Source organism: Scomber scombrus, chromosome 18 (assembly GCF_963691925.1).
Source record: "Scomber scombrus chromosome 18, fScoSco1.1, whole genome shotgun sequence".
NCBI lineage: Eukaryota > Metazoa > Chordata > Actinopteri > Scombriformes > Scombridae > Scomber > Scomber scombrus.
Genome location: NC_084987.1, coordinates 21,247,560 through 21,274,959, shown reverse-complemented (window position 1 = coordinate 21,274,959; position 27,400 = coordinate 21,247,560). Strand labels below are relative to the sequence as shown.

General features: G+C 42.7%; 1 protein-coding gene across 1 annotated transcript in view; it reads right to left on the bottom strand.

Moving 5' to 3' along the window:
- grin2ba (glutamate receptor, ionotropic, N-methyl D-aspartate 2B, genome duplicate a) overlaps nt 1–27,400 on the bottom strand; it is an 87,389-nt gene that overhangs the window by 42,463 nt on the left and 17,526 nt on the right. Inside the window, exons 2-3 of the mRNA XM_062438496.1 lie at nt 2,869–3,012; nt 950–1,220 (exon numbers count right to left, since the gene is read on the bottom strand). Of these exons, the coding sequence (XP_062294480.1) occupies nt 950–1,220; nt 2,869–3,012 (415 nt within the window). The remainder of the gene's footprint in view (nt 1–949; nt 1,221–2,868; nt 3,013–27,400) is intronic.

Genomic DNA, 27,400 nt, shown 5'->3' with positions numbered 1-27,400 from the left:
TTAGACATGCGAGTACTGCGTCATCAACAGGAATAATAGGTTGCTGCACAGAAGGTTAACATCACCACAAGTGATCAGCACAACTGCAACAACAGCTAAATGAGACTGCTGCTTCTGATCCAGCTCAAAGTCCTGTTACCTTTGCAACCACAGATGTCCTCAGTGACACAATAAAATGTGAAAGTTCATCCTTGACCTTAAATAGAGACACGAAACCTGAGGTTCTGGCTCAACTACGTTAACCATAAATAATATGAAAGACGACGTTCCTGCTCTCTTCTTGCATTTTGCATTGATAAGCAAGAAAACACACCATTGCTCTGTTCAATACAGTAAGGGGTTTTACTGCTAAAGCCTCATTTGGTCTGGAATGCTCATTAGGTTATGGTATACATGTACCTGCATTACCGAGTCATTTTGTTCAATTTATGACTCCTCTCTACAGGTGATTCCGCTACTGTCTCTTTAACCAACAATGGCTGCTGCTCGGCATAAGTGTCATAGTCTCACTTTAAGACCAACCATCTCTTATAGTCAGTGCTCTAACAGATTAAAGTTGAATGGATGGTGCACAAAACATCTTAAATGTGACAACCTTAAATTGCTACCTACATACTTGTTAGTAATTCAGTTTTTACTGCTGACTCTACCCAGTCCCTAGTCAGTCATCCTGTAGTAAAAAGCAATGAGGAATCAATGTTAAGGGTTAGGGATTTATTCCAACTGAGGCCACCTAATCAGACTAATACATTCATGGTACTTTTAAGACATTTCGGACCAACATCAATCAAATGCTGCATGTAATGTAATTGTTGCACTTACATAGGGTTTAGGATTTGACCTCAAGTCAAGGAAACATCTTTCCACACTGAGATTATGTCAGATAAAAATGGAATCCCGTTTTAATTCCTAATTATGTCTCCTGTCATTTCCTGTCATAATTTCCTACCTGTGGGGAACTCTGCAGGCACTACATCAGTGTCTCCAGCTATCAGCGAGGGCACTATCCATGTGTAGCCGTAGCCAGTAATCCCAACAGAATGGGCCACCTCGAATATGGTGTTGGCCTCCTCCTTTGTGCAGTAGAGAAGAATGACAGGGCTCTGGAGCTTCTTCAGCTGGTTCTGGATCTTTGAATCTCCGTCATCTACGGACATGTCGAGTAGTAAAACTTCCTCCAGTTCCCAGCCCACGAAGCTGTTCTCGATGGTGCTACGGATCTGCATGGGACAGAGGAAGAGGAGGCTGATTATAAGACACTAGTTTGATTAAAGGATTAAGGATTATCCAACCATATCTAAAGTCTTTTTCTGTTTTGTCTAGAAAATACAATAAAATGTTCTTAGTTTTCTTATTTATTGACAAATGTGTACAAGACGCACACTCTTTTTTTTTTTTTTTTTTTTTTAGCATTTTCATTCATCGCACATTCTTTCACAGTACCTTTTGCATTATTGTATGATAATGAAGCTTTTCATAGCACCACTATGTGAAAGAACATCATACTATGGTTAATGATCTCACTGGGATTATTAGAAAAGTTTAAGAGTTTCAGTGATTGTTTTTATACCAGGCGACAACTACCATGACCTAAGGTTGGAGCCAATGCGTAAGCGGCTGCTAGACACTCACACAAATACTAACTTAATACATTTTTTCAATGAGTCTTAATGGTCTTAATCGGTAAATGTGGGCCTTCTAATAATTGTGCTAGTGGTGATTTTGGAAATGATTGTTCAATTAATAAGATTTGAAGACTTAGGGCCTGATTTACTTAAGGTTTGTGTGTCTAAAAACGTGTTCAAACTTGACATCACCTGCAAAAAATGTGCAAGCTGATACTATTTTCAACTGTGCAAGATAATACGTACTGTCCATTTAGTACGTTTGCCATAATGAATATGTAATATGGGGCGTTTTTACCCCAGTGTGCAAAATACAGGGAGGAGAAAATGCAAATATGTTATTTAGCACACGCATTGTGATTTACCAAACTCAAGGGTAATTTTGCTGACGGAAACTGCGTCTATAAATAATAGGTTTGAAGGGCAGGTATTAACCGGCTGTTACTGTGGAGAGGAAGAGACGGAGTCATAATGACAGAATACGCACAGGGCGGATTTCTACCACCTGTGTTAATATTTTTGGTTTTACTAACAACACTGAATGTGTTTTTCTGGTAAAAAATGTTTTCTGTTATAACTCAATATATTTGTTAACCTCTTCCACTAGAACCTGATTACATTTCATTTTGCGCTTCCGGGCATGCAAACTAAACGTGCAATCTATTGCACTGTGCACGCAATTTACTACCCTTTACTTGGGATCTTAGTAAATCAGGCCCTTAGAGTAGCTTTGATGTCTGCTATACGGGTGCTGATTGACAGCTGGCTCACCTGCGGTTCTCCCCAGCTCTTGGAGTCACAATATTTCAACTAAAATGTATGTTCCTTCATCACAATACCTGACATATTAGCACAATTTAGCTAAAGTAGCTAACATTATGTGTTGCATGTTTCCAGAGTATGAAAGGCAATACCCCACACTCCTTATTTGGAAGGTCCTGGCTCCAAATGTGGCTCCAACAATAAGCTACAGCTCTGGACTTCAAACCAGCTCCAATGCAAACCAATGGGTGACATCAGATCTTGCTACTTCTTTATATACAGTCTATGGTTCATACCAACAGCATCATGTAATAAAATATAAGATTTCTAACTTTCCCAGTACAGGGCTGTTACATTTCCATTGTGACATTAAAGTGATGAGGTGGTGTGAGTGATGGATGCTAATTCATCTTGTGTTCTGTTTCATCTTGCCTTTACGTCCTGATTATTTGTGCATGTTATCTCAGTTGAGTGCTGTTACCTTGGTGACAAAGTCCTGATAACCCGGGTAGTATGTAGTGACGATGGAGAAGATGTACCAGTCGTATTCCTCCATGATGTTCAGCATGACAGAGGCCTGCTGCTCGATGGAGGGGCCAAACTGAAAGAACATGGAGTCGTCATCCTGAAAACGACAGAAACACACACACACACACACACACACACACACACACACACAGAAGGGACAAAGAAAGCAAGTGTAAATGGTTACGCAATAATATTGGCCTGAACTTTAATTTAGTTGGCTTTACACACAGAGGAGAAAAGCTACTACTTAAAGGACAGCAGCGGTTTTGTAACATTATTGGTGCGAACATTAATTTAGCTGCCTTTATTCTCTCGCTCACAGACGAGAAAGGCGAGAGGACACAAGTGGGCTTGTAATGATAGTGGTCATGATTTTCATTAGTTGCCTTTATGACTCTTTTAATGAGTTTGTACACGGGGGTGACTGGAGCGAATTCTGGTGACTCAAAGCTGCTGTCCCTAATCTCATCAATCATTTTCCTCAATTTGCTTTATTACAGTCGTGTTAGAACAATCCATCCTGCAGGGTACTGGATACAAGAGAACAAATGTACTAGAAATGGCACAAACTTATCCTAGACACACTGCACATAAAACATTCACCATTAACTCCCTTCCCTTGGACACCAAAACTAAATATGAGAGATACAGAATGTACAGCATCTCGAAAGCAAACAGCAGTACAGTCTGACAAAGACACTTTGACAAGCATCACTCACAGACTGATATCCAAGCCTGGGTCTTACCACCAGTGTTGAAATGGAATATTGAGCTGGACAGAAGAAGAGGAGGAGGTGAGAAATGCTAGTCTCGACAAGACTTTTGCTTTGCGACATGAGCTTGTTACCCCTGCATGTGTGTGTCTGCGAGAGTCCAACTCCGGTCTACACAATGCACAGTAGCGTGTTCATGTTCTTGGATGTTTCAGCTTTTTTGTGCGCTCCTGTCGACAGCAAATTATATGAATGAGGATTCAATTTTTGTGACCGTGTCGTGTTTGTGGACTACATGTAGGTAAAAAATGAGCCGTCGCTGACAGGCAAGGCAGGGTGTTGAAATCTCTCTGGTTTCTTAGGACTCTCTCTCTTTGCTTCACTCAACTTCAAAGGCTAACCTGCCCCTCCTCGGGGACGCACATTGGTTGATCCGTTACCTTGTTTCTGCATTAATGAGATCAGGGCTATACCATTGAGGTGGCTTGTTGAGTGGTACAATGCGCTTGTCTAAACACTTGCCGAAACACTCCGGCGAATAATGAGTGTAATGTGCTGCAACCGTGAGGTTAGAAGCATGTCGTTATCCCGCGCCGCGTGAAACATGAAACGTGTGCATCTAATGCTCGACTACAGAGTTTGTGTTTCGGGATCATGAAATAATGATGCATGCTCCGATGTCGTCGTCATGTTTCGCAGCTAACTGGAATCCCATTTGTTCCTCAACTTTCTATCTCTACTCTGCCTATTTCTCTCTCATCCTTCATCCATCTCTATCCATCTCTTCTCTCGCTCTGCCGTCCCATTTATACCAGTGGAATTACTGCCAGGGCACAGTTATAATTGAATTTCCAGACTCGCACGCACCCGTCCCCCCCCCTTTATCCTCGTCCTCTACACTGCACCCCGCCACCCTGCCCACTCCCCCCCATTTCCTCTGGCTTCCTCTCTCTATCTCTCTCTTCTTAAGAGCAGTATTAATGTACTGTCCAACGCACTCATTCAGGGAGCCAGAGGTCTGCTGAATTTTCATTCGCCTTTGAGAAAAATACATGCTAAAAGAAGAGTAAGACAGACACAGAAGCTGGGAAAGGAGGGAGGGTGAGAGGTATGAGAAGAAAAAAAAAAGAAGAAAAGAAATCCCTGCTGGGAGCAGGCTGAATGATAAGAAACCTTGGGTAAAATGAAGTGCTGCAAAACACCTCTCTTCATTTACAGCAACAATAATTAGGTTCTGGCCACATTATCACTTCTCTTGGCACAAGGTGATCGATTAGTGAGTATTAAAATTCCCAGAGGGGTAGCAGGGCCAGAGAGTCAAGGCAGCCAGACGCAGGAAGCCGGCCAGTGAGGCTTTGAATACCCTTCTGAGCCGTTCACTGTCTTCGCTGTGGATCCACGGCTGACGTCAGCGCTGGCTACTGTACACGGACAACAATACACTACAGCACACAATAGATGCAAGATGAATGGCCAGTGGAGACAGGGGAGAGAGAGATGGAGAGATAGAAAAAGAGCAGATAAAACCATAGGAGAGGGAACGGATAAGAGAAAATAGAGAAAAGGGGGGGGGGGGGTGAGAAACAGAGAGAGGAGAGGGAGAGAAAGGAATTAAGCAAGCGAGAATAACAGAGATGTACAAAACGCAGCGAGGATGTAGCTGAGATTTGAAGCCTCCAGAGGGACAGAGGCAGAGGACAATGTAGTGACAATAGGATGAATGGAGAGGAAGAGGACTGGCTGACGGGCTGTGATCCTGTACGGAGCGAGTGAGCAGTGAAGGGGCAGGAAGCCAGGAGTCAGTGAAGGAGCAGGCAAACGAAGGTGTGCGTGCATGTCCATGTGTGTGTGTGCGTGTATGTGTGTGTGTCAGGCAGTCAGCCAGCCATTTAGGGAGGAGGAGGCTAAGCCTGAGTCGTTCAACCAGAGAGGACTGCTGCTGTCAGAGAGAGAGGAAGGGTGAGACGGGACACATGTGTGCCCTCCGCTACCAGAAACGTGTGTGTGTGTGTGTGTGTGTGTGTGTGTGTGTGTGTGTGTGTGTGTGTGTGTGTGTGTGTGTGTGTGTGTGTGGGATAGAGATAGAATGATTTGACTATTTCCACACACACACAGATTTATATATGAGTGTCTATGTGTGATCCAGCGTGTGTGTGTCAGTTTCTATCAACGCATATGTGTGTGTGCGTTTCTGCATTTATATAGGTTTGGACTCAGTAGGATACTCTGTGTGTGTGTGTTACTGTGTGTGTGTGTGTGTGTGTGTGTGTGTGTGTGTGTGTGTGTGTGTGTGTGTGTGTGTGTGTGTGTGTGTGTGTGTGTGTGTGTGTATTCCAGGTTGACAGGGCCTTGGTCTGCCAGAGTTGCCTGCTCTGCGCCAGAGCCTCCAAATGAGTGCACTCACACACTCCTGGAGCAGTTATTTGACTTGAAGGGGAGAGACAGTCAATAACTCAGGTATTTCAATTACACACACAGGGGCACATCAGTGACTGCAAAAGAAATAGACCCACTTCCAATCTTGCTCTGAAATATGCACATACACACACACACACACACACACACACACACACACACACATTTGAATAGCTTTAAACACAGACACCGACTTCCTCACACACACAAACACACAATCAAAATACATAGCTGCACTCAAAACTCACGTTCAAAGAGAACGGGCACGCACATTAACGCACGACACAACACACAAAATGACAAATCAAAGCGCAATCGCAAACTAATTTTGGGGTGTTGGTTTAGACTCACAAGCGCACTCATACACACTCCACACACACACCTGACAGCACAATGAAACAACAAGAGGACTGCTAAACGGCTAAGCGTACTGTACAGAAATCACATGAAGCACATAAGCTGGAACATAGAAACACATTTTCTCAGGTCAAATCTCAGGTCAGTTTAAGAGTAACAAACCTATAATACAAATACTGTATATAATACTAACACACATAATGCAGAATCTACTGACAGTGGATAGAATAGTGTGTGTACATCATTAAGCCCATAAAAATACCATATTGTGTTTCCCTTAGCAAAAATATTGATTTAAAGTTATTTTAATAAACCTGAACTGTACTATATATACACCATATAGTTTTTTTTTCTTAGTGAGGAGAAGCAACATGGTAAAGGCTGAGAGAAAGACTGAGTGGATGAGAGACAAAGACAAAGATAGAAAGGTAGAACAAGCCAGAGAGAGGTGATGGTGTCTGTTGCTGGGAGGTTTTTTGGCGATGCATATTTCTATCCTGCCTATAAAGGCTCCTTTGAACTTGAGCAAGAGAAAAGAGGAGGGGGGGGGGGGGGGGGGGGGGGTGGTTGGAGAGGATGGGGGGGTTGCTATTGACTGCTGCTGCACCGCCTGATGGAAAGAGAAGCCAGCCAGAGAGAGAGTGTGGGAGAGTTAAACAGAGGTAAAAGAGGATGGAGGGATGAAAAAAGAGAGAGAGCGAGCTGGAGTAGGACGTGAGGCGGGAGGAAGGGGAGTGGTGGTGGGGGGGGAACAGCTGGCCTTCGCTGGAATATAGAGAATTTAAAAGACAGTGGGCAGGAGATATAAACTCACCACAGCCACAGGCAACACACACACACACACACACATGCAGGCACGCGCGCACACACACTCAAGTGCTCAAACACTTTTATTTCTGATCAAGCCTGCGAGCACAAGCTGCCTTCACCATGTGCACTGAAATTACGTATTGATGACGAGCCCTCCTCTCTGTTACCCCCTCATTTCTCTCTGTTCCCCTTCACTCTCTCGCTTTACACACACACACACACACACACACACACACACACACACACACACACACACACACACACACACACACACACACACACACACACACACACTTATTATGTCTACCTCAATTAAATCTCCCCTCACTCCCATCTCTCTTTCTCCCTGTACTTCTCCCTTCTCATGCCCTATCGTCCCATTTCTTATCATGGAAGCTGACTTATCTTTAATCAAACACATACAAGCTTAATTAGCTTGCACATTTGTCAGACCATCATCTAATTAACAGTGACCTTATTTTAAGTACTTTCTGAACCTTAATTAAAAAAAAAAACTGCAGGTCTTCATTAATATATTCAACAATTTTTTTGCCTCAACGTGATTTTGATTGAGATGTGACTACACTGTTGCATCCTCTGTGGGTTTAAAGGATATGGACGGAAAGAGAGAAAGAAAGAAAGAAAGAAAGAAAGAAAGAAAGAAAGAAAGAAAGAAAGAAAGAAAGAAAGAAAGAAAGACAGAAAGAAAGAAAAGAAAAAAAAGAAAACTAATTAAGCTGGTCAAGAAGCTTAGGCTGTTTTGTCTCACATCTTGACATGATCAGACAGCGTCTGAATGCAAGTTAATGCCACTTAAGACTCAGACACTCACACACGCACGCACCGACACACAAAACGCACAGATTGTTTCTCTCTGGCCCATTTCTGCTCTAAGTTTAGCAGACGACCCACCAAGGGGCCTCTGCAGTCTGATGCTTTTCCTGCTGCTGCTCTTTTTTGTCCCTGGTCCTTGCAGAATAGTAATTGTTCTCTCTCTCTCTCTCTCTCTCTCTCTCTCTCTCTCTCTCTCTCTCTCTCTCTCTCTCTCTCTCTCTCTCTCTATGGGTGTGTGTGTCTGGTAGACTTAGGCTAAAGAGGCTAAACAAGGTGGCAGGAGGGAGAGGTGAGTCTACAAAATGTATTGACACAGCCTGGCTTTTATTTGCCTAAGGAAATGCACATACAGTATGTTGAACCCATGTAAGACTGAACTTTGGAGGATATTGTAGATAAACAGTAACAGACAGGCTAAGACACAGGAGGAAACTCCATTCTTAGATATTTACCCGATTTCACTTGACACAAATTCTAGCCTTTTAGAGTATTTGCTCTTTTGCTTCTGCTTTCTTGAATTTGTATTTGACCCATAACCTTTGTCCCTCTCTTTTTTGCCCCAGTCTTTTTCGCATACTCTTTAAACTACTCTGTCCCTCAGTATGGGAGCGAGGAGAAGTCACAGGGCTGGGAGTGGAAGCGGGGACGGTAAAGACGCTGAGGTTCAGGCAGGACCACAAAGTGTCCCAAGGTGGCTGTAAAGTGGTTTAGGGAGTCAGGGAGGTGAGCACGCTTGTGTAAGTCAGACATCTTTCTTCCTGTCCCTCGCTCCAGGCGGAGGGGAGACGAGAGGGGGAAAGGTGACGCTGGGTTGAGGGGGAGGGAAGAGAGACAGAGAGTGTGGTGGTGGCGGGGAGTGAGGGAGAGAAGGAGGGACGGAAGGATGGAGGAAGAGGAGAGGGGGGCAGTGAGGTCCAGATGAAGGATGTTATTAATCTATTTATTCCCTCGCCACTCTCTCAGTCTGTCCTCTGCTATCTCTTCCACTCCTGTCATATCTGCTGATTTCAATCTCCTTCTCTGGCTTGCCCTCAACTCTCAGCTCTCCATCTCTCCTCCAATTACCTCCCTCTCTTTCGCTCCCTTCTTTTGTCCTTTTCCTTCCTCCGTCTTCATCCTCTTTTTTAGAACTTCTATAACTTATTCCCTCTGTCAGAGAGGGACTTAGCTCAAGTCCCTCTCTGACTTAGCTCAAGTCCCTCTCTGCTCCCTCCTTCTGTCGCTCTTCTCCTCCTTCATTCCCTTCCTTCCTCCCTCCCTCTCTTCATCTATCATACATCCCAGAGTGCACCTGGGCTGCGCTGTCAGCTGTAGGCCCAGAGCCATCATCACGCTGGGGGCTGTTTCTTGCCACTTTACACTATGAAAACTGACTTGTGTCTTTCTCTTTCTCACACTCACACTCACACTCACACTCTCTCTCTCTCTCTCTCTCTCTCTCTCTCTCACACACACACACACACACACACACACACACACACACACACACACACACACACACACACACACACACACACACACACACACACACACACACACACACCAGATTAATCCACTATCAGGGCTTCTTCTCCTCACCTCACCTCACCCCGAGCTTTTCAGTTTATCTACAAAACAAAAATCAGTATGCAAGGTCACCGTTTATCCTCAAAACCGTCTTCAAGCCTATAGGAAAGAGTGAAACATGCAACCCAGTGATCTTCAGAGGGAAGAGAAAGAGCGAGGGGTGAGGCAGAGGAGGAGGAGGAGGAGGAGGTGAACGGAGAGCAAAAGGGAAATAGAGTGAGAGTACGGTTGATATGTGCTTCTGTGTTCTTTTCCTGGCAACACGATAAAGGCTCGCTCTCAGTCACTGTCAGTGGCGAGACCACCCTCTCTATCTCCATTCCCCCCCTTCCTCCTCCTCCTCCTCCCCCTCGCCTCTTCAATCCCATCCCTCCCAAAGCAAAGACTACCCTCTCTATCTCCCTTCCTCTTTTATCTTCTCTGCTCTTCTCATTCCGCTGCATTTTTTTTCTCTTCCTCTTTCTTACATTTACATTTCAGGCATTTAGCTGGCGCCCTCATCCACAGTGACTTAACGAGCGCAACTGCAGAATAAGCCTTGAGTCCTCGTTCTCCGACACCTCAGGAAACAAGGGGCGCTGGGGGTTCGGCGCTGCGGCTGCGGCGGCTCGATGACAGATGTAACGAATGTTCTGTATCGCCGGTGTGATGTGAGAGAGGAATTACTGGGGGGAAACACACGTGCTAAAGAGAAAATACTCTCACCCTCTCCCCCAATCTCTACACAGTCTCTCATCTCTCTGATTCACACGGACCACCCGGTCTCTGTCTCCGCTACCCCATCCCTCACTAGTAAAGGCTCCCCCACCGAGGACTCCTTTCATTCTCCGCGATGAAAATTCTAATTCAAATCTGCTTTATTGGCGTGACAGTAGCGAGGGGGGGGGGGGTTGTCTCCACAACAGAACATGTTAGAAGACGCGCTAAGACAATAAGCCAATCTGTATGCTCTCTCCTCTTCTCCTGCCTCGATCGCTCTAGTCTTCCCTCCCCTGACTAACTAACCCTGTTTTTGCCTCGTAAAGCCGTGCACAAAGCACTTAAAGCCCCCCCCCACCCCACCCCCTCTCCTCCGCATGCTGATCTCCCTCCTGTTCGCAGTCTCTTAAGATGCTAACGTCTAGAGACACTCCCTCGTTATGTCACCATCACATCCCTTCTTGGTGTGCCCTTGTGGTTACCTGTGTGTGTGTGTGTGTGTGTGTGTGTGTGTGTGTGTGTGTGTGTGTGTGTGTGTGTGTGTGTGTGTGTGTGTGTGTGTGTGTGTGTGTGCGCGTACACCTGTGTGTGTGTGTGTGTGTCTTCATTAAAAGAAAGTGAAGGCAGTGAAGCTTTAAAATAAGACAAGGAGGGGGCGTGGTCAAGACGCGAACGATGTAGGACGTGTTTTTCGGTCGCTCCTCGGGAATGTGATTATAATATAGTTTTAATATCATTTTAAGTTTGTCCACTGTCCGCAACTTCGAGGTGACCAAGTTGTTTTTAAGAGCCCTGCATCTTGATAGCCAAACCTGCATTTTTGTCGAGCGGCCGGGTGAAAAATGAGTCTACCGATGAGTCTGCGAAACAGGCCGCAACAGGAGCCCGAATTACCTGAGAGGCCGAGTGCTAATGAAGAGATGCTACGCAGCATCAAGGTAATGATGGACGACCAACAAACTGAAATTGTGACAAAATTCGAGTCAATCATATCAGAGCTAGTTACGAAGGAGGTGGCGACTGCTCTTAAACCACTGCAAGAAAAAGTCTCCCTGCAAAGTGGAACTATTAATGACCTTGAGCGCTGCGCTAACGAGCACTCAGACCAGCTAACTAGCATGCAGGTGAATATCACCAAGCTATCTGCTACGGTGGAGTCTCTGGGCAAGAAATGTGAAGAACTGGAGGCACGCTCAAGATGGCATAACATTCGGCTAGTGGGTTTGCCTGAGGGAACCGAGGGTCCTCAACCTACACAGTTTACTGCCAAACTTTTAATGGACTTGTTGGGACTCGACGGGTTGCCCGGGCTCGACAGGGCCCACCGCACTTTGCGTGCTAAACCAAAGGAGGGAGAACCACCTCGCCCGATGGTCATCAGGGTGACACAATTTCAAACGAGGAACGCTATTCTACGCCGCGCTGGACAGAGCTCCCCCCTGCTACACAACGGGAAACGGGTGCACATCTTCCCGGACTTTACACCGACTGTGGCCAAGCGGAGGGCGGCTTTTGCCCAGGTGAAGAGGGAGCTCCATGCCTGTGCTAACGTTAAATTCGGCCTCCGGTACCCGGCTACTCTACACATCACCATGTCCGACGGCCAGACCTACAGATTTGAAAACCCGGACCAGGCCCTGGAGTTCGTCAATAAGAGACTCAAGAAGAATCCCGGCCCGGAGAGTGACTGACTTTGAAATCCTCCAGCGCTTGTTGGCTCGGTTTGTATTTAGCATCTATGCTGCTGTTATCTTATCCAGGGACTGACTATAGTATGGTGAACTGTCTGTAAATTTTTATTGCTCCACTTATAGAGTATATTGGCGCTCATTTTTATTTCTATTGTCATATTTCTCTCTGTCAGTCTCTATTTATGAGGATGTTTTTGACTGATGCAGTGCTTTTGAATCAGTTTTTCTTTTTCTTTTCTTTTTTTCTTTTTTTTCCTTCATTATAATACATGGCACCTTTTTATTTTCTTTTTATTGTGGGACAGCACATATCCACACTCCCTGAGGTCGTTTAGTAGCACAGTTACGCTGCAGATAACGACAGGTTTTATTTCAATGTGGGGTGAAGTAGCACGCATCACTGTTTGGATGCTTCTGCTAAGTGAGGAGGTTTGTTCGAATCTGGGGGGGTTGTTCGTGTTTTTTCGGGGTAATGACTGGCACCTACGCTACTTTTCCAGATGTATTGAGAGGGTTTTTTTTTGTTTGTTTGTTTGTCTGTGTTTGTTTTGTTTTTCTCCTTTTTTCTTTTTACATAGTGAATTCTTTGTCCTTTAATGGCCCAGGTTAAAAGAACACTGTCCAGTGTGGGTGGAGAGGTTAGATTTGTAAGTTTAAACTGTAAGGGTCTAAATAATCCAATTAAGCGTAGTAAGGTGCTGCACTACTTGCGCCACCTGGATGCTCATATTATATACTTGCAGGAAACCCATTTAAAAGAGATAGATAGTATTAGACTGAAGAAGAGCTGGGTCGGGAAAATATATCATTCCTCATTTTCCAGTAGATCAAGAGGCGTTGCTATTCTTTTACATAGAGATATTCCTTTTGTTCATGTTAAAACGATCTCTGATTCTGATGGCAGGTTTATAGCTGTCATAGGACACATTTTTGATGTAAAAGTGACTCTTGCTAATGTTTACGCCCCCAACTGGGATGATGAGTCTTTTTTTAGACAGGTTTTCTCAATGCTACCTGACTTGTCCATGTATGATTTAATTTTAGGTGGAGACTTTAACTGCTGGATGAATCCATCCTTAGATCGTTCTTCCCCAACCTCAGCTACTCAGTCCAAGTCGACCAAAGTGATTCAAGCCTTTATGAAAGAGTTTAATGTTGTTGACCCTTGGCGTTTTTTCAATCCGGATGGGAGGGAATACTCTTTTTTCTCTCACATTCACCGTACCTATACACGAATTGATTTTTTTTTAGTGAATAACAAATTGTTATCCTCCATTTCCGGCTGCAAATACGATTCAATCGTGGTTTCGGACCATGCCTCCATTTCTATGAATGTTTATTTTCAGAAGTTTGTTAATACAAGACCACCATGGCGCCTGGATACACATTTGCTCTTAGATACAGACTTTATTAAATTTATTGCAGAGCAGTTGGATTTCTTTTTTCAGGTCAACAAAACTCCAGAAGTAACAGCATCAGGGTTGTGGGAAACAATGAAAGCTTTTATCAGAGGGGAGATAATTTCTTATAAGTCTCATCAGAGAAAATCTAGAAAAGAGAAGTTAGCCAAGCTTTCTCAACGCATCGCACTCTTAGATTCTTTATATGCAGTCTCAAAACTACCAGATACTTATAAGGAGCGGATGACTTTACAAGCTGAATATGATCTTATCATGTCGCAGCATACTACTGAACTTTTATTACAATCAAGATCCAAATTTTATGAACAGGGTGACAAGACGAGTAAACTCTTGGCCCATCGACTACGTCAAATTTCTGCATCTCAGTTAATTCCTCAAATTGAGACTGGCTCGGGCGTAACATCTGACCCTTTGGAAATCAATAAAACCTTTATGGAATTCTACAAATTACTATATTCATCTGATTGTCCTAATACTTCTGCGGATATGATCTCCTTCTTTGATAGGTTTAACACTCCCAATCTGGATCGAGTTGCAGCTGAGGAACTGGAACGTCCTATCACAGCAGTTGAACTTGAGGCGGCAGTTAAATCATTACAAAGTGGTAAAAGTCCAGGCCCAGATGGCTTTCCAGCCGAGTTTTATAAAACATTCTGGAAACAACTGGCCCCACACCTGTTAGAGATGTTCACTGAGTCTTATAATTCAGGCACACTTCCCCACACCCTAAATCAGGCTTGCATTTCTCTGCTTCTAAAGAAAGGTAAAGACCCACTTTCATGTGGTTCATATCGACCCATTAGTTTACTGAATGTTGATTTCAAATTATTGTCCAAGTTATTAGCCCGACGCTTAGAAGTTGTCTTACCTTCAATTATATCTTTGGACCAAACTGGGTTTATACGTAATAGACACTCCTTTTTTAACCTTAGAAGGGTGTTTAATGTGGTCTATAATCCTCCTTCAAATGCTCTCCCAGAAGCTCTGATAGCTCTGGACGCCGAGAAGGCATTTGACAGAGTAGAGTGGGATTATCTTTTTTTTATTTTGGGGAAATTTGGTTTTGGGGAAAAATTTGTTTCATGGGTTAGATTATTATATGCCTCTCCTCAGGCCATGGTCAGGACAAATGGCACAAATTCGGAATACTTTCGCTTACATCGTTCTACAAGACAGGGTTGCCCGTTGAGTCCGCTCTTGTTTGCTATTGTGATGGAGCCTCTGTCAATTGCTTTGCGGTCTCATCCTGATATATGTGGTATAACCAGAAATGGTGTAGAGCTGAAGGTGGCGCTGTATGCGGATGATCTTCTGTTGCTTTTGTCTACTCTGTCACGCTCTATTCCTGCAGCCCTTTCAGTCCTAGACAAATTTAGTAGATTCTCTGGATATAAACTTAATCTTAGTAAAAGTGAAATGCTTACTGTCAATGGAGAGGTAATCGATAATTCACTTCAGCTTCAAAATTTACCATTTAAGGTAACGGACGCTGGCTTTGTTTATCTTGGAGTTTATGTTGCCAAAACATTGGTTAATCTCTATAAGGAAAATTTCCTCTCTCTGCTCACAAAAATTAAGCAAGATTTTGAGCGATGGTCCCTACTAAATCTCTCCATAGCTGCCAGAATCAATGCAATTAAAATGAACATCTTCCCGCGCTTTTTATATTTATTCCAATGCATTCCTATCTTCCTTCCTCTTTCCTTTTTCCGTAAAGTAGACAGTCTTATTTTAGATTTTATTTGGAACAAGAAAACTCCTAGGTTGCGTCTACAAGTTTTACAGAGGCCCAAAGCTTTGGGCGGAATGGTGTTACCAAACCTCCTTTACTATTATTGGGCAACAAACATTAGAAATCTGAACTATTGGGTTAAGTATGGAGATGTTGAGGTCCCCCCATCATGGTTGATTTTGGAAGCAAATTCAGTTCAGCCGGCGTCATTGAAAGCGTTACTGTATTCACCCTTGTCTTTTTCTACTTCTGGTCACACTAAGAATGTGATAGTTGCCTCCAGCATTAAAATATGGACTCAGTTTAGACGTCATTTTGGCCTTCAAACTCTTTCAACTGAGGCTCCACTTGCAGCAAATCCTATTTTTCCCCCATCGTTATTGGATAGCACCTTCTCTATATGGGCTAGGCTGGGCATAAAAACTATTAGAGACCTGTATGTTAATTCTATTTTTGCTTCTTTTCAACAATTGGTAAATACATTTTTGCTTCCTAAAGAACATTTTTTTAGGTACCTCCAAGTCCGAAATTTTGTCCGTGGCTCATTCCCAGGATTCCCCACTCTTCCCAAGTCTTCAGACTTTGAGACTTTTCTGAAGCCTCTCTCTTCATTAAAGGGGGCAATCTCCTCTCTTTATTCAAATATTTATAGTCTTTGTCCAGGCTCTTCTGTTGTACTTAAAACAGTTTGGGAGACAGACTTGGGAGAGGTGATTGTTGAGGATGTTTGGGAAGAGATTTTGCGCAGAGTACATAAGTCTTCAATATGTGCTGGTCACAGCTTTATGCAATGTCGAATCCTTCATCGAGCCCACTACACTAAAGCCCGGCTCGCAAAAATGTTCGATACAGTGTCTCCACTGTGTGATCGATGCCAACAAGCCACAGCAAATTACTCGCACATGTTTTGGAGCTGCTCTTCTCTGACTAGATTTTGGTCTGAAATCTTTAGTACTTTATCCAAATTAACTGAAAGGGATGTGACTCCCAATGCCTTAACTGCCCTATTTGGTGTATGGCCTTTCCCTCCTACTCTTTCCCCAGCTAAAAAGGATTTAATAGCATTCACAACTCTGTTGGCCAGGAGGTTGATATTGCTAAAATGGAAATCCCCAGTCCCACCTACCTATACAAATTGGGTTAAGGATGTGCTTTATTTTCTTAAATTAGAAAAAATTAGACTGACTCTGATTGGAAAGGATGTCTTATTTGAGAAGACCTGGAATCCCTTTCTGTCTTATGTTAACAGCACAAGATGTCCGATCACTGTGAACTGAGTAGCTATTGCAATGCTGAGTCTGTGTTTTTTTATTTTTTTTTATTTTATTTTATTTATTTTATTTATTTTTAATTATTATTTTTTACTAATTCACTTTTTATATATATATATGTGTGTGTATGTGTATATATTTTTTGTATTGTTATTATATATTTTTGTATATTTATATATATTTTTTTTAATTATTATTTTTTACTAATTCACTTTTTATATATATATGTGTATATATTTTTTGTATTGTTGTTATATATTCTTTATTATTACTAACTTGTTTAATTATTTTTTTATTGATTTATATTTCCTACTACCTGCCAACTCATATCTATGTTTCCCTATCTTATTAGTCTATTTATTTATTTATTTATTTTGAGTATTACAACTGTTATTATTTATTTATTTTTATCTATTCATACATTAATTTATTCATTTGCTTATTTATTTACCTATCTTTTCTCTTCCTCTATCATCATCATTATTATTATTATCATTTTTTTTTTTTTTCTTCTTTTGTTTGTCCTTAATTTACTTTTACCTATGCATGTCCATCTGTTGGAGCTGGGTGCCGGGGGGGTGGGGGGGTGGTATCTGTTCTGGGGTATATTGTATTTAGATCTGTAATCAGAACACTATTGTTTTTGTAATATGTAAAACTCAATAAACAGACGGTTCAAAAAAAAAAAAAAAAATAAGACAAGGAAGCAAAGAGTCAGAGTTGCGTGAGAGAGAGATTTTCTGAGATTGTTTAGCTTTAGGACAGACTGAGTCAAAACGTGAAGGCTTCAGACTGCATCATCTTCCTCTTCCTCGGTGTCTTCCTCTGCATCCCTCCATCTCTTTCTGTCTTCCTCTCAGTTTAAAATGAGTTTTTAATGGCTCGAGCATAATTACATTGCTGGTTTACATCGCAACTACACTTTATTCACAACATAAGCTATAAAAGTACTTTACTCTACTAGTATGATGAGGTATAGTTTAACAGCTGGGTGTGATGCTGCTGCTGAGAGTCGCAGAAGAAGATGCATAAAGTAAAAATCAAAAGAGGATTCGGATTTTTAAAAAGGAGCTCATGTGTTCTGCTGGTATTTCCTCAGGCTATGACATGCTTTGACATAATTTGGCCGCTTCTACCGCAACACCAGTGTTTGTTTTCTTTTCTTTTCTCCCAAGAAAATATTGAATTTTGTTTTGGTCTGAGAGTGTGTCGAATTCTTGGTGCTTGAGTTTGATTTAGTTTATTCTTATTTTATTTTATTTTTTAAGCTTAAACCTTAATGTATGACTTTATACAGGCTGCAGTGTGGCAGGAAGTGTTGCTGTGTCTCTCCCTCTTGCTGTTGGCAGAATTGGCACAGTCAGTTGTCTCTGGGTTGCCAGGTTTGTCAGTGTCCAACCAATCCACCAATCACAATAGTCTCTCAGTCTGTATTTAATTCATGTCTTTCTCAGTTTTTGGTCGCTCATAATGCTCAGATTACATCATGTGATAATAATGTCAGTGAGTTTTTGTCATAGATGTACTCATCTTTTTCTTTAACCATAATTTGGTTGGTCCTGATTCTCGTAATCACCTGGCTACAATGACTTCTTTTCATTTTCTCTTAATAGCACTTATGTGTAATGATTTCGCCCCCTAGCAACATGTTGCCATTCTGAGTCAAAAGGTTTTTTTTCCTCTACAAAGGAGTAAAATCTCTTGTTATTTTGGTGGACACGTCCATTGGTCAGTGTGTGAAAGATGAAGCTATGGTCTGCTGTTCAGTAATTTGGTGTGAAATCAATCAGAGCTTTGGACACCATATTGAATGGAGACAGTTTGCAGTTTGCAGAATAGTAGTTTAGGTCAAATTTTGGTTTTATAGATTTATGGAATGGTGTTATAATCACTTTGCTCCACATTTCTTTCTTTCTTTCTTATTTCTTTTGTTCTTTCTTTCATTCTTTCTGCCCTTCTCCACTCCTTCTCACTTTTTTCCTTTTTTCCAACTGCAGAGTCCTCTCCTCTTAAAAAAAAGATGAAACAACTGTACTTTCTTCTTGTCACACTTACCACTCTGGTCTCCTTCTCTCTGTCTCTCTCTCCTCCACACGCGCACACACACACACACACAACACAAGTGTGGCCGTCTTCCCTCTCCCTCTGCGTGCTGCCGTGACAGGCGTCCTCTGTGGCTGCCAAAGCTTTTTAACCACAACTATATCTAAATGGCACACAAAGGCCCATTAGAGTCATCAAGCCATTAAACCAGCAACCTGCAACCTTCAGCCTGACACTCGCGCCCCTGCACAAACACACACACGCACGCATGCACGAACCCTCCGCCCATCCATTATTCTCTTCCTGTCTCTCACGCACGTGCTCCTGCCCGCTTTCATCTCTCCCTCTGTTTCACCCGTCTTCTCACCCTCTCATTTTTGCACGTGCACACTCTCGCTCACGTGCACAACCTCACACCAATCCACTCTCTTTCTCTATCCTCCTCTCCCTCTCTTCCTCTGTCGCCTCAGTCACCCTACAACAGTGGCCCACAATCAGTGTCATGATCGATTAACAGATTTCATACTGCTGGACACAGCGTTTACAAAGAATCACATGAAATGAAAAGAAGAGGCAGGCCAAGATTATAAGGAGAACCGAGAGAAATGGTTCAGTGCACCGCTGCCATGTGCTGCGTCAACAGTAAGTGGATCCAGTGGCTTCAGAAGCACATCATACCTGTGGTGGTACTGTAGGACATGAATGTGAGGGGATGAATAATAGGCTTGACAATAAATGAGAGAGCTGCTGATCCAACAGTGACTTCAGCTAAGACTCACCTTTGAAATTTTGAACTGTGGGTGAAAAGAAAGGGGAGAGTGTAACAGAGGGAAGACTGATAAACTGCTCAGCTGAGATTCATATTAAAGTAAAGGTTTTTCAGAAATAATTGGTGAAATTTGAATTCTAAAAGCCAAGTGAAAGGAGAGAGAAGAATTTTGTTAAAAATGATTTCCTCCTAACTATTTGTACAGCGGCTGAAACTACTGACTACGTATATTTTAACTACATTTAAGTACAATTTTGAAGTACATGAACTTCTGAATACTTTATTCCACTATATATCAGAGGGACATGTTGTAATTTTGACACTATATTTATTTGGAAACAGGTACTTTCAGAGGTTTTTTAGTCCAAAATACAAAATATAATGTTACACATTACACACATATCTTCCTATAAACCAGTTTTGGATGAAGGACTTCTTGAAATATTAGTATTTTTACACTTTGGTTTGACTCCTTTTACTTAAATATTTCAAGGAGTTTTGCTGAAAGTTTGAGTGTGGTCTGACCTGAGCTAAGAGCACTTCTGGTCAAGTGTGTAGATTTTTCTGTGCCTAAACTCAGCTACAGTCTCAAACTGTAAATGTCTGCTTTTTTTGTGATTTTCAACCTTGGCCCAACTCAATTTCATAAGAAAAGTACAAAAATGTTCTCGTCCTGACTTGACTTGAGCCCTTTCAGTCCAATTTGGTGTAAATATCAAACTACACACAGTTCACTGCCGAGAGATATTTTGATGTTTTTTTATTAAAACAGCAGGAAATGTGCAATCAAAGCAAAATGTACTAAAGTCGAGCTGGATATATCATCTGGTGGTGTTTGAACCCTGGCCTGCAGTGGCACATAAAGCATGAGGGATGAGAATATTAACCAAAGGTTCTGGGTGTTACATAAAACCCTTTGATGAGCAGGGTTTGATCAACCTGAATGATGCGGGTTAAAAATAATCAATCCAAGAAGCTTTTTTTCCCCAGTTTCTAGTCCACAGCTGGGTGAAAACAAACAGAAACTACATATGAACCCTTTACTGTCCCATTAACCCCTTGGCTGTGATTTTGTACGCATAAACACCTCTGATGTATGGTTTTCTACATCCATAAGCACTGGTTATGATTTCACACCTAGTCAGCCTGCTCCCATCCCCCATCTCTCTCCTCTCCTCTCCTCCCTCTCTCCTGTCTGCCTGACAGTTGGTTGCAACAGCAGCCACTGAATACACACTGTGGAAGTGCAAGCTATTCTTCCTCTCCCTTGCTGTGACTGTGTGCGCATGAGCACGCACACATGGATGAGCGCACATGTACGGTTTCTGCGCTGCAACACGCACAAACATGCGCATTTGTGAGCCGGTCTGGTAAGAACATACACCTGTGTACATTCAGAAACACACACACACACACACACACACACACACACACACACACACACACACACACACACACACACACACACACACACACACACACACACACACACACACACCAGCTGTGGCACTAAAGCCAGCTTTTGGCAGTCACATTCTCTCTCTCCTCGCCTCCCTGCACGCTGTGTCACTGAACAGAAGTTGAATCCTGCATCTGGAGAATGTGCTGGTGACTCACTCAGTTTTACATATATTTCCACCATGACAAGTATATTAAACGGACATACTGATGTTACAGCATGATCTAGCCTTTACGTCAAACAGTAAGAAGCAGAGAAAACATCAAAAATACAAGTAATTTTTTTTGTTCATGGTAATTTCAAATGCTTTTTTTTTTTTTTTTTGCATTTACTTCTATACTATACTGTGTGTGCTCATCCTACTGTTCTCATACCTCTCTGTTTGCTTAATCATATCTCTGATATGTCTCTTTCTCCATCCAAGAATCTGAATTCTTAATTCAAATGTATTCATTTAAAAAAAGATGCTAAAAATATCTGCCAGATCACAGCATCGCTGCGGTGCATGAGCACACACACATTTTAGCAGGTTAGTCAATGAGTTTTTTTTCATACTTTTACACTACAAAGAATAAATGAAACATACTGTAGAAGGCACAATACTTACAGTAAAACAAATGTTGAACACTGAGATTAAAGCTGTGAAGAAAGGTTGCGCCTGGTTTCGCGCCTTGAGCGTGAAAACTACCAAGATAACGCACACTGTATCATAGAAAATGCGGGTAAGAAACGTGAACTGTAAATCCGAGCAGCACCTATACGACGATGTGAATCGCATATAGAGAGGCGGGCGGGCCTACGTTCACTAGACAAATCCCACAGCAGGTAATGGAGGAATGGCGCTGCACTGTAAGGCGTGTGCGTGATGAGTTACCTCGCCTTTGAGAGTACTTTCAGGGTATGAACTCTGGTAGCAGCCATAATGTATTGCACAATCTCTAGCTGAGGGCTAGTGGTGTAAAAGTATTTACTGAGCAGGTAAGCTGGCTTCAGTCCAGTAAACAAGGTGACATAATAGTGATGTACATGCACATACACACATACTGCATACATTGTTATAATTACTTTATCCCATAATTAGCAACAAAAATGCTTGAACTGCCCGTTGTCCCAGCATATTCACAGTTTTATTAAGCATAACCAGTTACAATATGCTAATAGGGTCATTAAATAAGTCAATTAATGCATTAATTAGCAAATTATTCTTTGTCATACACTTGTCCTCCCATAACAAATGCATTCTATTAACACAAAATCATATTACAAAGTATTAAGAAGTCATGGAAGAAAGAATCTTTCCACAATAAATGCACGATAAATGTACGTGCAAAATCGACTTTTTTTTCTTGAATGGCAGATTTCACAAAAATGTAAAATGATGAACTGGCAGAAATAAAGCAATCATAGGAAAGTATGCAAACACCATTTTCTTAAATCTCCTCCAAAAAGTGCAGATGTACAAGGGGTGCAGAAACAAATGTCTAATATAAAAACAGTTACAAACCCTGCTATAAAGTTGAGTCACATTACACTGAGTGTCAATTAGCAGCATTTGTCAGTTATAAAAAGAGGTAGGGCAATGTGCAGTCTGATATATATGAGTTTTCAAAGCAACATGAGGAGCTTCAAAGAGGCCAAAAACATCTGTGTCCAAACTGCAGGTGCACTGGCCAAAAAACTGCAAATCTATTTACAGCTTCTACGCGACTGAAACTAACCAGCTGGGACATGACGGACAAACACATGAAATGCTCAATGAAACACGAACGCAGCACGCAAACTAGTGACATATTGTTTTTTTGGTGAAGTCTTTATGTTATTTCATCCATGAACAGTCGATGCCATCGTGTTTATGAACTGAGAGACGTATTTTATTTTAAATGTGGAGGAACGGAAAGAAGGATTATCTTAGAAATCTGTGGAATCCCTACAGAAAAAGTATAATCCCAAATAAGCAGAAAAAAACAGCATCCCGGATCCACCTCTGCCTCTTTCTCCTCAACGATATTGAATTATCACCTGACCAGGATTCTCATTAGACTAAAGAGGCAGGTGCTCCATCATTGGCATTTCATTTCTATCAGAGCCGCCGCCCTGTCCTCCTCAGAGTAATGCGCTCCACATGCAGCGTAAAGCCTGACTTAATGTTTGCTTTATTTGTCTGGCCTGTGTAGTCAGTAGGGCAGGGGTCACTCCTCTTCAATCAGGAAGCAGGTATAAAAGAAAGGAAAGGGGTAGAAGAAGAAGAAGGGGCACGTAGAAGGGGAAGCAGAGATAGAAAGAGAGAGAGAGGGAAGAAGGAAGGGAGTGACTGGTGGGGAGGAGAGGATAAAGTCTGACGCCAGAGGGACCTGGGAGTGAAGGCAAGGGAGACAACAGACAAATGCTTCAAACCTTGTTTAAGTTTGCATGACTTTTTTCCCTCTCTCTATCTACAGTGCCTTGCAAAAGTATTCATACCCCTTGAACTTTTTCACATTTTGTCACGTTACAACCACAAACTGAAATGTATTTTATTGAAATTGTATGTGATAGACCAACACAAAGTAGCGCATAATTGTGAAGTGGAAGGGAAATTATATGTGGTGTTCAAGATTTTTTACAAATAAAAATCTGAAAAGTGTGACATGCATATGTATTCAGCCCCCTTTACTCTGATACCCCTAAATAAAATCCAGTACAACCAACTGCCTTCAGAAGTTACCTAATTAGTAAATAAAGTCCACTTGTGTGTACTTCAATCTCAGAATAAATACAGCTGTTCTGTGAAGGCCTCAGAGGTTTGTTAGAGAACATTAGTGAACAAACAGCATCATGAAGACTAAGGAACACACCAGACAGGTCAGGGATAAAATTGTGGAGAAGTTTAAAGCAGGGTTAGGTTATAAAAACATATCCCAAGCTTTGAACATCTCACGGAGCACTGTTCAATCCATTATCCGAAAATGGAAAGCGTATGGCACAACCGCAAACCTACCAAGACATGGCCCACCTAAACTGACAGGCTAGACAAGGAAAGCATTAGTCAGAGAAGCAGCCAAGAGGCCCATGGTAACTCTGGAGGAGCTGCAGAGATCCACAGCTCAGGTGGGAGAATCTGTCCACAGGACAACTATTAGTAGTGTACTCCACAAATCTGGCTTTAATGGAAGAGTGGCAAGAAGAAAGCCATTGTTGAAAGAAAGCAATAAGAAGTCCCATTTGCAGTTTCCCACAAGCCATTTAGGGGACACGGCAAACATGTGGAAGAAGGTACTCTGGTCAGATGAGACCAAAATTGAACTTTTTGGCCTACATGCAAAACGCTATGTGTGGCGGAAACCTAACACTGCAGATCAACCTGAACACACCATCCCCACCGTGAAACATGGTGGTGGCAGCATCATGCTGTGGGGATGCTTTTCTTCAGCAGGGACAGGGAAGCTGGTCAGAGTTGATGGGAAGATGGATGGAGCTAAATACAGGCCAATCCTGGAGGAAAACCTGTTAGAGGCTTCAAAAGACTTGAGACTGGGATGGAGGTTCACCTTCCAGCAGGACAACGACCCTAAACATACCGCCAGAGCTACAATAGAATGGTTCAGATCAAAGCATATTAATGTGTTAGAATGGCTTAGTCAAAGTCCAGACCTAAATCCTATTGAGAATCTGTGGCAAGACTTGAAAATTGCTGTTCACAGACACTCTCCATCCAATCTGACTGAACTGGAGCTATTTTGCAAAGAAGAATAGACAAAAATTGCAGTAGGTAGATGTGCAAAGCTGGTAGAGACATACCCCAAAAGACTTGCAGCTGTAATTGCAGCGAAACTGAGTATTGACTCAGGGGGGCTGAATACATATGCACGCCACACTTTTCAGATTTTTATTTGTAAAAAATCTTGAACACCACGTATCATTTTCCTTCCACTTCACAATTATGCGCTACTTTGTGTTGGTCTATCACATAAAATCCCAATAAAATACATTTAAGTTTGTGGTTGTAACGTGACAAAATGTGGAAAAGTTCAAGGGGTATGAATACTTTTGCAAGGCACTGTATCTCTTTCTCTCTCTCTCTCTCTGTAGTTACACATTTTGTTCTTTCAGCTTTGTCGATTCACATCCGTCTCCCTTCCTCCCATCTGCACTCGTTCTGCACATGTGTCACTCCCATCCCTCCGTCTCCATCACTCTCTTTTTTTTTCTTTTTTTTGTATGTTGTTATTCCCATCGCACACACACACACACACACACACACACACACACACACACACACACACACACACACATACACACACACACACACACACACACACACACACACACACACACACACACTTTTTTCCCACGCTCAACCTTCCTCACTTTTGTGTCCTTAACTGTCCTTTCCGTCCGTCTCTGCTGGTGATAATGTGCACTTTATCCAAACCCATCTGTCCATTCTCTTTCAAGTTACTCCTCTGTCTCTCGCTCCCCCTGTTTTATCTTTTCCTCCTGTTCCTGATTGGATTATTAGTATTCCCCAAATGGATTTTTGCTCTGACGATTCAGCATTTAGAATGAATATTTAAAGTAGAATTTCTAAAGTTATTATCCTTCAAATGGATTATTATGCACAGCACCCAGCTGGAATTTATAAAGTAGAGTTTAGCGTGTTGATTTTTTCAATTTGGCTCGTCTTGCTAGTCTTCTCAACCCTGAATGCTCTTTCTCTCCCTTTATCTCTCTCTCTCACGCTTCTCCCCTTTGTCTCCTGCCATCTCTCCCTCTGTCCTACTTTTGAACCCAGTTATTCTATCTATCTCTCTGTCCTCCCTCCAGACCCTCACTCTCTCTCCCCCTCTGTCTCCCTACCAACCCGCCCTTTCGCCCCCCCCCCTCACCCTCCCGCCCTCTTTCCCGCTATCTCTCCCACGTCCTGCTTCTCCATTCCCTCCCCACATCCCCCAACACCCACCCTTTCAATCACTCTCCCTGCAATGTTAATTCAAATTGCCTGGTTTGGGAGAACAGTACAGTTCCAATAATGCCGAAAGCACTTAGGAAAACATAATCAGTCTCTCTCTCTTTCTCTCTTCCTTGCTCACAGTTCCTCCCCTACTTCTCTTTGTCTCTGTTTTCTCACCCTATTTTATATTCCCTCCATATGTGGAGCAGGACTCGAACTCTCTTTGCCTCCTTATATTCTCTCTATCTCGTCCTTTCTTTTCCAATCGACCCTTTTTTCCCGTTTTAATGTTTCATCCCTGCTCTCTAAATGTCTACATTATACGCTATATGGCTCATATATGGTCTGTTTTTCATGGTTCGGGGTTGCTTCCTTTGTTGCAATTAAGGGAAATCTTAATGTTACCGCATATAGTAATATTTTAGACAATAGTGTTCCTCCAACTTTGTAGGAAAAGCTTTGGGGAGTTATGTGCAGTTTGCTGTGAAAGAAGTTGACTGGCATGCCCTGACCTCAACCCCATCTAACACCTTTGGGATGAACCGGAGGGCCGACTGTGCGCCAGACCTCATCGCCCAACACCTCGCTGATGCTCTCGTAGCTGAATGGGAGCAAATCCTTGACGCCGGGCTCCAAAATCTTGTTGAAAACCCCTTTCCAGAAGAATAGAGGCATATTGGTTTTGCCTTACTGCTGTGTGCTCTTTCACACAAACATTTGCCCCATTTAAGTTCTCCTTTGTCCCACCCCCAAACCCTTGTCGCATCCCTCTATCTGTCCCTCAATGCACCTTTTCTTCACGCTCAGAGATAGTTTTTACCTCACCAAAAGAAATAAGAAAAAAAATCCACACCCACTCCTCTTTTCATTCTCTCTCCATCCCCTCCTTTTTTTCTCTTGTCAGTCCGTCCGTCGCTCTTTCATGTACGTGTGCACCTCTCTTCAGGCGTCAGCTGCTGCCCTGTCAGGTTTTTTTTGGGGGGGGGAGACAGGTGGAGAAGAGAAACGGAGATGAGGAGACAGAAAGAAGACAGAAAGGGAAAGAAAAAGGACAGAGAAGGGAGGCTAAGAGAAAGAGAAAAAGAGAGAGAGATAGAGAGAGAGAGAGAGAGAGAGAGAGAGAGAGAGAGAGAGAGAGAGAGAGAGAGAGAAAGAGTGACACAAAGTGAGAGAGAGGTTGAGAGAGGCTAAGAGAGGGAGTGAAATACTTCTAATTCACAGAGACAGGCTGCGTTTCCGTGGCAACGTGGTTTCCATCGTAACAGCCCTGCTAAGGATGCCATTAGTGGGGAACAAAAAGAGAATGCCACTCACTGCTTGTATGGAGCACACACACACACACACACACACACACACACACATACACACACACACACACACACACACACACACACACACACACACACACACACACACACACACACACACACACACACACACACACACACACACACACACACGCACACGCACGCACAGATGGAACAGTCACACACACAAACACAACAGTCACCTACAGTGCATGCATTTATACTTCCAACTACACTAACAAACACACACAAGCACTCAAGATAGGCTCCTAACACATACACACACACACACACACACACACACACACACAGAGAGAGAGAGAGAGACACACATATATGCATCCACCCACACAGTGCTCTATTCCCCCCATTCAACTCAACACACATTCTGCTGCCACTTCTCCACTGCCCACACAGGAACTCGAGCTAACACAGACATATACTAATCTGTCTCACACCTGCGAGCGA